Source organism: Oryza sativa, chromosome 2 (genome assembly GCF_034140825.1).
Source record: "Oryza sativa Japonica Group chromosome 2, ASM3414082v1".
NCBI lineage: Eukaryota > Viridiplantae > Streptophyta > Magnoliopsida > Poales > Poaceae > Oryza > Oryza sativa.
Window position 1 is genome coordinate 6,973,420 of NC_089036.1, and position 13,772 is coordinate 6,987,191.

A 13,772-nucleotide genomic window follows, 5' to 3' on the forward strand; every position below is an offset into this window, starting at 1 on the left:
TAGTTTTTGCGAAGGGCTTAGATGGTGGCATGTCAATGGGTCTGTTCGAGGAAGAGGGACCTTTCTTCGCTCTCGCCTCTCCCTCTACAACCTTCCATTCCAGCGACGTCTAGGAGTCTAGGTGCTTAGCTATTTGGAGTCGACTTTGGGCATATAACTATAGCTCTTTGTTGGTTTAGCGGCGGGTGGTCACGCTTAGCGGTGGCCAGTTAGGTGCTACTGCCTTCCTCGGTTGCGTGGAATGGCATGTGTGGTGGTGGTCTTTTGTTTTTTTTTTCCTGACTATAATCTTTCAGGTTATAGTCTTGTAACTTTTTTCTGCTATATGCTGCTATATTCAATGAAACTTCGCCCAACTGCCGATTTGTTCAAAAAAAAAAGTTTTTCAGCTGCTCAGACAAATCTTAGCTCAGGCAGATGACTTAATTCCACAAGGTTCTCCAATTAAGATGTTGTCAAAGGTAAGATATTCACAATTTAGGTCCCTTTTTAATTAGAGTACAGGAATTTCATAGAAAACAATTCGATTATTGAAATATGGTTTTCTTTGGATTTATAATTCCACGACTTCAATATAATATTGCAATTCTTGAAATCTCCAATCTGATAGCAGAAAATATGTGGCAACATAGATTTTTTTTTCCAATTCTAATAGAGTTTAGTATGTAACATATTCTTTATATAACATGTTTTTCTCTTATTTTACAAATTTGAGTTTTTAAAAAAATGAGCATTATTGTATATGAGAAATTATAAGTTTTAAAATATTTTATTGTAAATTTTGTACATGTGAAGTGTTGTTTAAACTTGTCATCTACCACCATCCATCTATATGTTCCCAAACTACATACTACTACAAGACGCATGGCACTATTTTTTGTTTGAAATAAGTTAGGCGTTATTAACAATTCTACAACCAAAATTAAATTTCTAATAGGCATGTTATTATGTTTTATTTTGAAGTCACACATCATACCAACGACCGACACAGATGTAGGACCAGATGTCCAGATTAAGCACGGATGAACCTAATTAAGGAGCACAGGTGCTTCCAAGAGCTATCTGTGCCGGTTCAAGAACCTGCACAAAAATATTACTCCCTCTATCCCAAAATGTTTGTCGCCGTTGACCTTTTAAAAAATTTTGATCGTTCATCTTATTCAAAAAAAATTAAGTAATTATTAATTCTTTTCCTATCATTTGATTTATTGTTAAATATATTTTTATGTATACATATAGTTTTACACATTTCACAAAAGTTTTTGAATAAGACGAACGGTCAAACATATTTAAAATAGTCAACGGCGTCAAACATTTAGGGAAGGGGGAGTATATCGGAGGATGGGGTCATCAGTATCGAATGTTTTGTGTCGGTTCATAAACCGGCACTGATGCCAGTTACGAACTGATATTAATATAGTTTTATATAGTTCTGAAGGGTAATGCAATTGGAAAAAAAAAAGGAAATGAATAGTCACTAAGGCGTTGTAACATAACTGACCATCCATAAATGTAATGCAAAGTATCTTTAGACATGCGTGCATAACGTAAAATGGGGAGAGGAGTAATAAAACACTCAAAAAAGTTGGTCAATCCCAACTGTTTCTATGAAATTGATCCTGAATTATATATTCCTCTTTTAAATTGTCAACGGTAGAAAATTCTAGCTAGCTAGAGTCACGTACGATGAAAGTGCTTTATATTAGTCCTTAATAAACCGTTAATTAATTAATCAAACCGACGAGACGACAAGAGATTAGCTCACTAATCACTAATCAACCTAAGTTAAAGCCACCCATTATAAAGCCATTGGCCGTTGCTAGAGCTGAGCTATAGCTGCTATATATACCTAACTAATTAAAGTGCAAGGTAAGCACAATGTTTTGTCAACCAAATAATCGCTGTCACCTTACGTGTCGGATTGTGTGTAGTGTATAGCTACACGCGATTAATTTTGTTTGCTCATATTAACGTAGTTTACTTTGTCACTGGCAAATCATTAACTTGCAGAGAGGATTAATTAAGCTGACGTGGCCGTGTATGGAATGAGTAGGAACTTAGAGAGAAAAATTATTATCACCTTCTGATTTAGATCACCTAATAAAAAGAATAAATGCACCTAAAGGTATTATATAGATCTTAAGGTGAAGGATTAAATAAAATGAATTTAGAGAATGGGAAGGTGATAGTTAATTACATGCATATACGACTTGTACTATAAAACATAGAAAAAAATAGTCGTGCTCTGTATTTTGAATGGGTAGAGCAATTAATCGTTCTTACCAATACTCTCGACGGTTTTATAATTCTTGTCGTTTTAATAAAATTTAGGCAACTTTTATAATTTTGACTAGTAATAACTCTAAAAAAAATACTTAATTTAAAGACACTGGAACAACAAATATATAGATTTATCTTACAAAGTATTGTACCATAAGTAAAAAAATGTTATTTATTATATATATTATAATAATAAATAGTCAAAAGATATATTTCAGAGACTGTGTTGTTATCCAAAACGTCAAGAATTATGAAACTGATAGGAGTATTTAATTAGTGAGGAGGTTTTACCCACTATTTCAAAAGGTAGTTAATTAGTGAGGTGCATGGGTGATTAATTAGCTTGGAGGTTAGCCACTTGGTGGCACATGGTTGGACATTGGGTGCAGGGTTTTTGAATGTTATCAACACTGACGGAGATCAGCAGCAGTCAACGAACTCCCTTGGTCTGACGATGACTGCATGCAAATTATTACTATTAGAAAAGGAAAAAGGTTCTAGAATAACAATATGAATATTACTTTCACTGTTCAAACACACGTAGAATTATGGATTTCTAGCTGGGTATATATCTCGATATTCAATCCTTGTGTATTGGAAAATCATGTCACAGCTTTATTTTTCAAAAGAAGATTTACGTTTATTTTCCTATTTGTTGTTTAAATAACCATGCCAATTTATCAGAAAATCGATGCTCCGAAATACTTACTTCAATAACAAATGGGCAATTTTGAAATTTAGAGCTTGCAGTAGGAAACTAAAATGCAGCAATGGCGAAAGAGCCCTCACATATCATGCGTTGTGTTCTACCAGTGACATAGTAACCGGGGCATTTAACTTTTTACCACTTTTAAGATATGACAATTAAGAATTTGCCACTCGCAGTGACGAATCCTTAGTTACCACTTGTAAGAGTTGCAAATAGTTAAATATCTCTAGAGAAACTATGTTACACTTATTTTGCATTTTTCTTATGTCCTTAATTTTAGCAAAAGGTGCTGGGTAAAGATAGGAATACAATGAAACACGTAATTGAATTTCTTCCAATGGTTAGCCCTTTCAAGATATAGATTTAAAGGTTTTCGGAAAATATGTTAATAGTATGTTGGCATTTGTGAAAACAAAGAAATGGGATGGTATTTTGGAATATTTTGATAACTGAAGAAGGATGGTTCACCTGTTTCAAGAACAAGATTATCCTACGTATGTGTAGGATGAATGAGACCCTTAGATTTTTCTCTTCTTAACTGGTAATTTGCTTTTGTTTTTTTTTCTTTTTCAGACCTAGTTTTTTTAAAAAAAATAAATATTCTTTTTATTATAATTTACACTACTAGCATGGCCTGGTAACAATTTAAGTAAAAAAAACTTCTCATCTTCTCATCCAAACCTCTTCTTAGTCACATGCCTTTACACTGTTCGAATTGGACGAACTGGATACATATTAAATTTGCCATGTTTTGTTGCGGAAAAAGTCACGGATGTTTTCTCTTGGTTTGGAAGTATCAACTTCCCTACTTTTCCAGGGGAAGATGGAGTTGCCACTTGCCTACAAGGACAGCTCCATCATCTCTATCTCCTTTTGGCATGGATAGATAGCAACAGCAATAGCCAACCCCCCCCCCCCCTCCCCCCTCTCCACCGCACGATGCATAAGCAATGGCCGAGATCATTTTCAGCCCATGGAGCACCTAACTTGTTTGACATGGAAAGCACACCCATCTAGCCGACAATGGCTAATTAGTGATTGACAAACCAGAGCGCAAGAGAATTAGCTCTGCATGTACTAGACACGCAAACTTAATTGTCTACGTATGACATTTTGTACGGATTAACCAATCAAGTGGGATGGATTATTTCAGATAAAATGATAATATGACTATTTCGAACGCGTATACGGCTCGCGCCCTAATGAGACCATAGCATATAATGTCTTTTAGTCATAGAGCCACATGCATATCCCTTAGGATTTTCTTATTTTTATGGTGAATTAGGGGCATAAACAGGGATCCTAAATCCCAAGTAAGCATTGTTCGTCTCTTAGATATAAAGTTCAACCCCACATAAATACATTCATATCTATTTGATTTCTACTTTACCTATATTAATTTTATTTTGATATACTCATGTTTTCGATTGTGCATAATCAGATTGTTGGCATAAATCTCTCTATCTTATTAGTTATTACTAAGAGAAATTTTATAGTACTGGAGAGGTACCAAAAAAATAACAAAATTTATAGGAAAACTTCAGTAACTTCCGATACCTTTTTTTAAAATCATTCTATTACAAATATCGGAGAACTCGAACACTTTACCAAGATTGTAACTTCGCGCACCATATAGCCAGTTTCTTTAGAGCTTGCTTGACCGTACAATCCGGATAACCTCACTCTCCCTAGCCGAAGTACATGTGTGGTGGCCATTGGCTTCCCAGAAAGCTGGAAAAGAACACAACAAATTCAATTAAAGAGATCAAAAGAGAGACATTGATGATGGATCGACTGCTGCTGCATGGTTGCTGACAAAATTGTACAGTGGTACAAAACATTACAACTGATCGATCGATTGATCAGTCAATTGGCAAGAGGGTTAATTCAGAGAGAAGAAAGGCCTCAGTACCATGTGTAAACACCCCTTCATCGGTTTCACTTTCACCGGAGAAAAGGTTGCAATCAGAAGCTCTATCAAATAGTCCAGCTTTCTGTTCAAATTCCGATAAGCTGTAGTTGTAGAATCTAGAAAATGAATTAGAAATTAAAAGCTAGAAAAACCAGTTTCTCTATATTTAAGCTGGCTACCAACTAGTTGCTTCTAAGAAATTTTAAAATTTTAAGCTCTCTTAACAGATTCTATAGTTAGCTAGTACGGTTAGCTGGCTTGGGCAGTGTGGGCCCGGGAGAGGATAATTAACTATGAATCTGACAAGTGAACCCGGCCAATCAGGAGCTGCCAAGTCAGAGGCCCTGTGGTTTTAGGAGTGATTGCTAGGTGGTTCTTGGGTCAATTTCTTTGGCTGGATGTTGATCTTGAACCAAGTGATCAGATCAGCTCCGTGCATGCGTCGTATTTTAAAAGCTTATCATGGGCTCCTTTAAATGAAGGAATTTTAGTGCCGAATACTCACTTAAATTAGTTCAATTCGTAAGAAATTCCTCTAAAATTCATCAGTTTCAAATGAGTATCTACACTGATATAGACCCCCTTTAATTTGTAGAGAAAAACATAGAATACTTGGAAGATTTCAATCTTACAGGAAAAATATCCTAAAAAGGCCTTTGAAACAAAGGTTCAAATTCTATCATTTCCTTCAAAATTATTATGAAATAGAAAATCCTACAAATATTTTGGAAGAAAATAAGCGTAAGGTCCTACATCATGTTTTTCTTCATTTTATGACTCTAAATTCTTGTGTGTCCCCTGTTTGTTTTTAATTCATATAAGACTTCAATAGGTATGACATTTTATTTCCAAGTTTTTCACATACATGTGTTTTCAGAATCCCGTGTTTCGAAACGGGGGCCTAAAATGCATATTGTTACGAAAACTTAGAAATTTCATATCTTCAAGATGTTGTCATCAAAATACATTGACATGATTACATCTAAATAAAAAGTTAGTACTATGATTTTGCAAAAGCTAGAGAATAGCATTATTGTACTTCCAAAAAAATATCTTTATTAATTGTATACCAACTAAACAGCATCATGCAAAGAAGGTACTCCTACTTGGTTGTGCAATTCACCAAATATCGGACCAGATCGAATTTTCTCATGGAAATTAATAACCTCTAGAACACACAACTGCAAGCTGCCACATATACATATGCGGAAAAACTGGAGTACGCTGCAATTGTTTTCAAAGCATTTTCGCTGCGTGTTTGAGAAAAAATGAAAATCAAATGTCACTGCGACTTGATGCAGGTAGTATCATACACACAGTACTACAAGACCTTTTTTGCCAGCTGTCACAATCGTACGCCGATGGTTCACGGAATGACGGCAAGATCTGACGGCTGACAAGATGCTCTCTCTCTCTGTTGTTAAATCTGATGACGGACGGCCTAGCCTGACTTCCAATCCAAGCACCGGTTGGTATAGTTGTTCTCTTTTTTCCTTATTTTTTTCTAGTGACAATGAAATGGTGATGCAAAATAGTACTACCTCCGTCCCAAAATAAGTGCAGTTTTACACTATTCACGTTCAACGTTTAACCGTCCGTCTTATTTGAAAAATTTATGAAAAAATTAAAAACATTTAGTCACACATAAAGTACTATTCATGTTTTATCATCTAATAGTAATAAAAATAATAACCATAAAAAATTTTCAAATAAGACGGACGGTCAAACGTTGAACATGAATAGTGCAAAACTGCACTTATTTTGGGACGGAGAGAGTAGTACCTGATGAATATATTATGCAACATGTGTTTAAAATTACACTCACATGTTTTTGTGGTTACACTTTTCTTGTCTTCTCCTAATAACTTGCCTAGAGTATGGAGTGGTTACTGGTCGAAGAGATATTACTTCAATAAAGCTTAGAAAGTTCTAATTTGGTCTTCTTATAAGATGTTACTGGTCAAAAAATTATGGCCCTCCCAAAACAAAAATTTTCACGTTGTCACATCGAATGTTTGGACACATGCATAGAGTATTAAATATAGGAAAAAAATTGCACATATTGTGTGTAAATTGCGAGACCAATCTTTTAAGCCTAATTACGCCATGATTTGACAATATGGTGTCACAGTAAACATTTGCTAATGACTGATTAATTAGGCTTAATAAATTTGTTTCGCATTTTTCTGGCGGAATTTATTAGACTATATTTAATACTTTAAATGTATGTCGTATATCTGATGTGACAACTAAAACCAAAATTTTTTCCCAACTAAACAAGGCCTATACTTTTTTAAAAAAAAAACTTTTGTCTAATATAGCATCAATTTTGAGGGTTACATTATTTCGGCAAATACCGGTAATCCAAACCTTACGTCTAATCAACCTAAGAAAACGTCCAAAGAATCGATAGAAAATATTCATGTAAAGTATTGTAATTTCGGTGGATTAAGCTGATTTGTTGCTAAAGAATCAGAAAGATTCATATGAAATATTTGTAAATCCGAATAATCAAGTCGATTTGTTGCTGAAAGATCTCTATGATATACCAAAATCTTTTAAACATTTTTTTTTTGCGAAAAAGAATCTTTTAAACTTGAAAAACATATACGCCATACTCATGTACCATCCATTTTGTCCTTTAAAAAACCAAAGTCAGACCAATGGCACCGAAAGAAAAAAGGAAGGAAAAAAAAAAGGTTTGCTCATGACATCTCCAGTTCTCCACCTCTGGCATCCATTATTGAGTTTATTAATCCTCCATCCTTTTAAGACCCCCACAAGAAGCTGCTGCTCTTTGTTGGCGTTGCTTGCTGCTGACCAAGCTCTCTTCTTCTCCTCCTCCTCCTTTTCGTCCTGACATCCTCATCACCCCCCTTTGCAATTTGCATCATCATCCTCACCTCCTCTTTGGTTTAAATACCCTGTCTTAGCAGCAGCCACAGCACAGCTTCCTTCCTGCACTCTCTGCTCTCCTTGGAGCTTTTCTTTCTCAAGAGACAAGAAAGATTTCAGAATCTTTGGATGGGGATCTGTGCATCTTCAGAGCAGCTGGAGCATGTTCATGAGACAGATGAGAGCATTGTGTATGTGAAGGATGAGCAAGGAAGGGGGGGTAGGGGGGTGGAGAGTGGGGGGGCTAGGAAGGTGGCCTCCCTCTTCTCCCAGAGGGGCAAGAAAGGCCCCAACCAGGACTCTGTCATCCTCTGCCAGGTATCATCTTCAGTTCTTTACTCTCTGTCCCTGAATCTTTGCTTTCTGTTTGATGTGCTCAGCTCAGATCAATCTGCTCAATTTCTCCTCTTGATGAGGCTGCTCAGGCCAATTGTTTGGTTTTGTGCTCAAAAGGGTTCAGATTAGTTCAGGGCTTCAGGGTGTTCTTAGAGTCCATGATTTGAGCTTCCATGTGCTTATTAGGCCAGCAGTTAGTTCACTACCTTTTTTTTTTAAAAGGAAGAGTTAGTGGAGTACTTGGTAGAAAGAGAGAAAATTCTTTTCTTTCCCTTGCAGAATTGCTTGGTATGATAGAATTAGTGCCTTTCTTGTTGAATTATTTGTAGGTGTGATGTGTGGTGTGCAGTGATTGCCTCTTGTTGGGGGTGTTCTGTTCTTGATTCTGGCTGCAGAATTTTGGGGCTCTCAACCTTGTTTTCTTCCTCTCTTTTTTCCATTTCTTGAAAGTTCTTGTGGCTGTATACAGTATAGTAGATATTTAGTTGAATAGTGGGGATGGATGGATTCATTCTTGAGGCTTAAATTAAAATATTGCGTTTAATTTTCTTTTCTTCCATGTCTAATCATGAATATATTAACCTTGACATGGAAAAAATGTAATTTTGGTTGGTCTTGGCCAAGTCTTACCCCCTTGGTTACCTTCTTGACTTTCCAATTTCTTCACTTAAAAATATTCCCATGAAAAAGAATATCATCTTTGGTGTTTTTTCTTTCACCTTGTAAGAACAAATTTCCTCTCCATGTTGTTACAACCAATCATTAACACTAAAAAATTAGTTTAGAAGTTGACAAACTGTTTATAACCTGACAAGCTATTCCAATTTTACTTCTTGGGAAGAGAGGTGGTGAAGGAAAACTGTCAAAAGGTCAAGGGGGTTAATCAGACAACTTGAGATCATGAACAGTGATTAGTAGTACAGCTAGGTTGTGCTAATCTACTACTACAGTAGCAATAGCTGTTAGATGTGATCTGCCAAAGGACAGTTTTGCACTTAAAAAAAAGTGTAATCACTTTAGACTTTTCCTGCTCAATGATTGAACCTCATGTGTCCCAATCTCTAGGCACACACACCATGATGTTCCCAAATCTTCTCCAGAAAGTTTGCCTTTTTTTAACAAACACCACTAATCTCACCTACCTATACTACCATCTTAATTTGTTAACAGCAGCATCATCATCAATCTCGAGATGTTCTCCATCAGGAGAATATCTGAAAAACTTGCAAGTTTTTTAGTAGAGTTTTTGGGTGATCAAACATCACATGCAATGCAAAGATGCAATGTGGTCTGGATTCTGAAGCTGATGAGTGTTTCTTGGGTTCGTCAGGGATTCGGCATGGAGGACGGCGTGTTCTGCGGCGTGTTCGACGGCCATGGCCGGTGCGGGCAATTCATCAGCAAGCTGGTGCGGGACTACCTCCCGTTCATGATCCTGAGCCACCGGAACGCGCTGCTCCTGGCCGACGCCGCCGCCGACGACGACGACGACGCCGCGTTCAGCGACGACGCGGCGGCGTCGTCGTCCGCGGACAGCAGCGGCAACTCGTCGCCGCAGCCGTCGGCGTCGGCGTCGGCGCAGATGCTGGAGGAGTGGAGGCAGGCGTGCGCCAGCGCGTTCGCCGCCATGGACGGCGAGCTCAAGCTCCAGCCGAACCTCGACTGCGCGTTCAGCGGCACGACGGCGGTGTGCGCCATCAAGCAGGGCAGGGACCTCATCATCGCCAACCTCGGCGACTCGAGGGCGGTGCTCGCCACCATGTCGGACACCGGCTACCTCCAGGCGGTGCAGCTGACGGTGGACCACAAGCCGAGCGTGCCGGAGGAGGCGGCGAGGATCAAGCGGAGCGGGGGGAGGGTGTTCGGGCTGAAGGACGAGCCGGGGGTGATGCGGGTGTGGCTCCCCGGCGAGAACTCGCCGGGGCTCGCCATGGCGAGGTCGCTGGGCGACATGAGGCTGAAGCGGCACGGCGTGATCCCGGCGCCGGAGGTGACGTCGCGGCGCGTGACGGGCGCCGACCTGTTCATGGTGCTCGCCACGGACGGGGTGTGGGACGTGCTGAGCAACGAGGAGGTGGTGTCCATCGTGTGCGCGACGCCGCGGAAGCAGCACGCGTCGAAGGCGGTGGTGGAGGCCGCCGTGCAGCGGTGGCGGGCCAAGTTCCCGACGTCCAGGGTGGACGACTGCTCCGCCGTCTGCCTCTTCCTCCACGACCACACCCTCGGCACGGCCGCCGCCGCCTCCGCCGCAGCCGCCGCGGCCGCCAGAAAGGCGCGCAGGGCCTCCACCGCCACGCCGCCGGCGAGCTGAGGACACAAAGAAGCTCTCGCTCCGGCGAGCTCGATATTGTCCGTGTTTTTGCAGTTTTTGTTGATCTTGATGTGCTGCAAATACCTACAACCTCCGTCCCATAAAAAACCAAATCCTAGCAATGGACCTGGATATATGTGTGTCCAGATTCATCGCTGGAATTTGACTCTTTTTTTTTTTGGACAGAGAGAGTATGAATTAGTAGATAAATATAGTCTATTGTAACATAGTTTAGAGAAGATGGGAAAAAAAGAGAGGCAATTGCGAAAATGCAAATGTTGCCAAGAAAAGAGAGGGAAAAAAGAAGCTGTTTTTACTTTTGATGATCATAGTGAGGGGGAGATATTGTAATGGCTGAAGAATGGCAATCAGCCAATCTGATGTTGTTTGTGAGATACCAATTGCTTGTTGGCAATTTGGAACTTTGGAATGACATTGTAAATACCTCGCATAAAAAATTGTAAATACTTGGATATGTTCCTTTTATATTTCTAGTGTTCTTTACTAGACTTTTAGTCTTATCATTACCAATAAACTCAGACATGGCTGAGTCACGAGATAAAACCATAAATGAACTAGGACACCAAAACCCTACATAAAACCCAAACGGTGAACTAGGACATTATAAACCCTATGATTACTATCGTTATCCTTAGAGGGGAAGAGCTAAATAAAAAGGCAAAAGGCAAAACTAAATAAAAAAAATGTTTGTTGACTTTTGCATAGCATTCTTTTAAAGGTGCAACAATATTTTGAACATATTAGTAAGGTCTAAAAATTACTTATTATTAATTATGCAAGTTTGTTCTCCATTTTCTCTCTTCTGGAGCAATATAGGAAACCATCATACAAGAATTTAAAATATCAAACCACACTTGATGCAAATCACAATATAATTAGTAAGAATTAAGAAATGCAAGGTGAAACAACAAGTTTTAGACATGGTTTCACAAAACAGAATACAGACATAAAATTCATATGTATGCCATAGCTTGTAACCAATGAATATGCACGGAAGCAAAAGTATGATCCCGTCATTAGATTTACAAAGGAACACAATCTGGCATCTGGCATCTATGGGGGAGAAACGTCAGTGGTGCCAAGTTTAACAATTGCTGGATAGAGCTTGGCTGTTGCCGTGGCTACAGTCATCATATTCAACTTATACCACAATTGTCGATGCTTCCATTGAGTTTGACAATTGTCGGCGGCACGTTAACGCCACTGCTTTTGTCTGGTATCGCATCGATGGGTGAGAGGGAGAAGAGAGTTCTAGCATCATGGTAACTTCGTCAATCCCAATTACTATCCACTGAAGGCTACATGTGCTACAACGCAGGTATATGATTGTAAAACCGTTTTAAAACAAATCCATGTCAGCAAAACGACTCGTTAAAACTACTCTATGGGTGATATTTTTTTATAAAATGGTGATATTAAATGAGTGGATTAGAAGCTAAGGGTCTATTTGGACCACTTTGATAGTGTGCGCAGGAGGCTTGTTCAAAACAAAACTGAACGCTTAGTTTGTGGCCCCCAAATTAGCACATGAGCAAAATTTAACCAAACAAAAGATCCACCACAAAATGTAACTAGCGCTTGTGCATCACGCATTTCAATCCAGACGGCTCCATTGCATCTCAGAATTTCAATCGAGGCGGCTACATTCTCCTATATTTTTCAACGAGGCACGACCGTACGGTGTACGGTGAGTGAACTGTGTTTCTAGACCAAAAAGGCCAGCGTGGGCCCACGTCAGCCAGCCAGGGGCCCCACCGGTCAGAGCCGAGGTGGGACCGGGTCACAGAACAACAACGACAACAAACCACGCGGTTCAAAGACTCGACAAATCCAGCGGCGCCTCGACGGAGAAGCCGAAATTCGATCTCCGATTTCTGTTTTCCAAACCGGCAAATTCCAAGTAGTAGCTGAATTGAATTGAATTCGGGACCCCCCAAAACGACATGTGAGGAATCAATGGTCAGAATTCAGATGCGTGCACTGGAAGAACAGTGGATTTGAGCAGCATTTGGATGCCGCCGATCAATCGACGTGATGGGGATTGAACTGTTTGAATGTTGAACCGTTCAATTTAGAGGGGACAACAAATCGTTTACCGGTTAATAGTACGATCATGAATACTAGTTCCTCTGTTCTAAAATATAACAAATCCTAAAGTTTAAAGTTTATCTCAAATATAGCAGCTTATTACAGGTAAAAGATAACTTTTACCATTAAACGATCTATACTATCTCTAATAATCTAGACATATACCTCATCCATCCGGAGAAAGCAACAAGTTTTTTTTTATCTATTTCTTAATATCTGTGATAAAAATTAAAATCTTTGGTATATTTTAGGATAGAGTATAATTTATGATGCAATGTATGCACTCTAGATGGGATTATGTAGTAATCAGCATAAGGTTTGACGTTTGATGCCCCAAGATCATGTCCAATCATGTCTTGGAGCTGTACAAGCAACACATTCTCTACGCCATTAATTACGTAGAGAGCCACTTGTATTAAGGGGGCCGTTGGAGGATTTGACTCTATCCATACGGGGGCAGCAGCACACCAGCAGAGGCTAGTGGGGCCCACTTGACCAGCTTGGTATTGGGTGCTTGCGTTCTTTTTCCCTTCAATATAAATTCTTTGGGTGATTGCTAGAAGTAATTCGTGTGCTTTCTCACTTGAGTTTTGACTTGTGACTTTGTGAGTACTCAATGTACCATCACCTCCTATATGTTTAAAGTATTTGTTTGTGTTCCAAATTCGTCTTATAGCGACCAACTTGACGCGCGTTAATGTCGATTAAGATTGGGTTCGAGGGCGAGAGTGACAAGAGGGGAAATAGGAAGAGGAAAATGCCATGATAGTATTGACAAAACCATGTGCGAAGGGGGGATTGTATCGCAGTTGTGTTGCTCCCCATTTCGGTTTTCCCCACTTTACCCAAACTACTTTTTTGTTGATCTTGGTTATACAAAAGGTACGCAAGGACCCGTTTTATTGGACTGTACGTTACTCGTACACCGATGGTGAATGTAGATCCTCCAAGTTTTTAGATTAAAAAAATAATGTGTTCGACGTGCACATCAATGTATGTGTGTGGTGCGGACTGTGGAGTGAGCGTGCATCTTAAGGCTGTGTTCTTTTCCTCAGTGTTCCCAACCCCTCTCTTTCGTATTCCGCGCGCACGCTTTTCAAAATGCTTAACGGTGCGTTTTTTTTTTAAAAAAAGTTTCTATACGAAAGTTGTTTAAAAAATCATATTGATCCATTTTTTTTAAAAAAAATAGCTAATACTTAATTAATCACACGCTAATG

General features: G+C 39.2%; 1 protein-coding gene across 1 annotated transcript; it reads left to right on the forward strand.

The window, feature by feature from the left end:
- The first annotated feature begins 7,700 nt into the window (after positions 1-7,700).
- LOC4328768 (probable protein phosphatase 2C 12) lies at positions 7,701-10,949 on the forward strand. Its single transcript, NM_001409869.1, has 2 exons — positions 7,701-8,114; positions 9,463-10,949. The coding sequence occupies exons 1-2, from the start codon at positions 7,926-7,928 to the stop codon at positions 10,441-10,443; spliced, it is 1,170 nt and encodes a 389-aa protein (NP_001396798.1). The 5' UTR covers positions 7,701-7,925; the 3' UTR covers positions 10,444-10,949.
- The last annotated feature ends 2,823 nt before the right edge of the window (positions 10,950-13,772 follow it).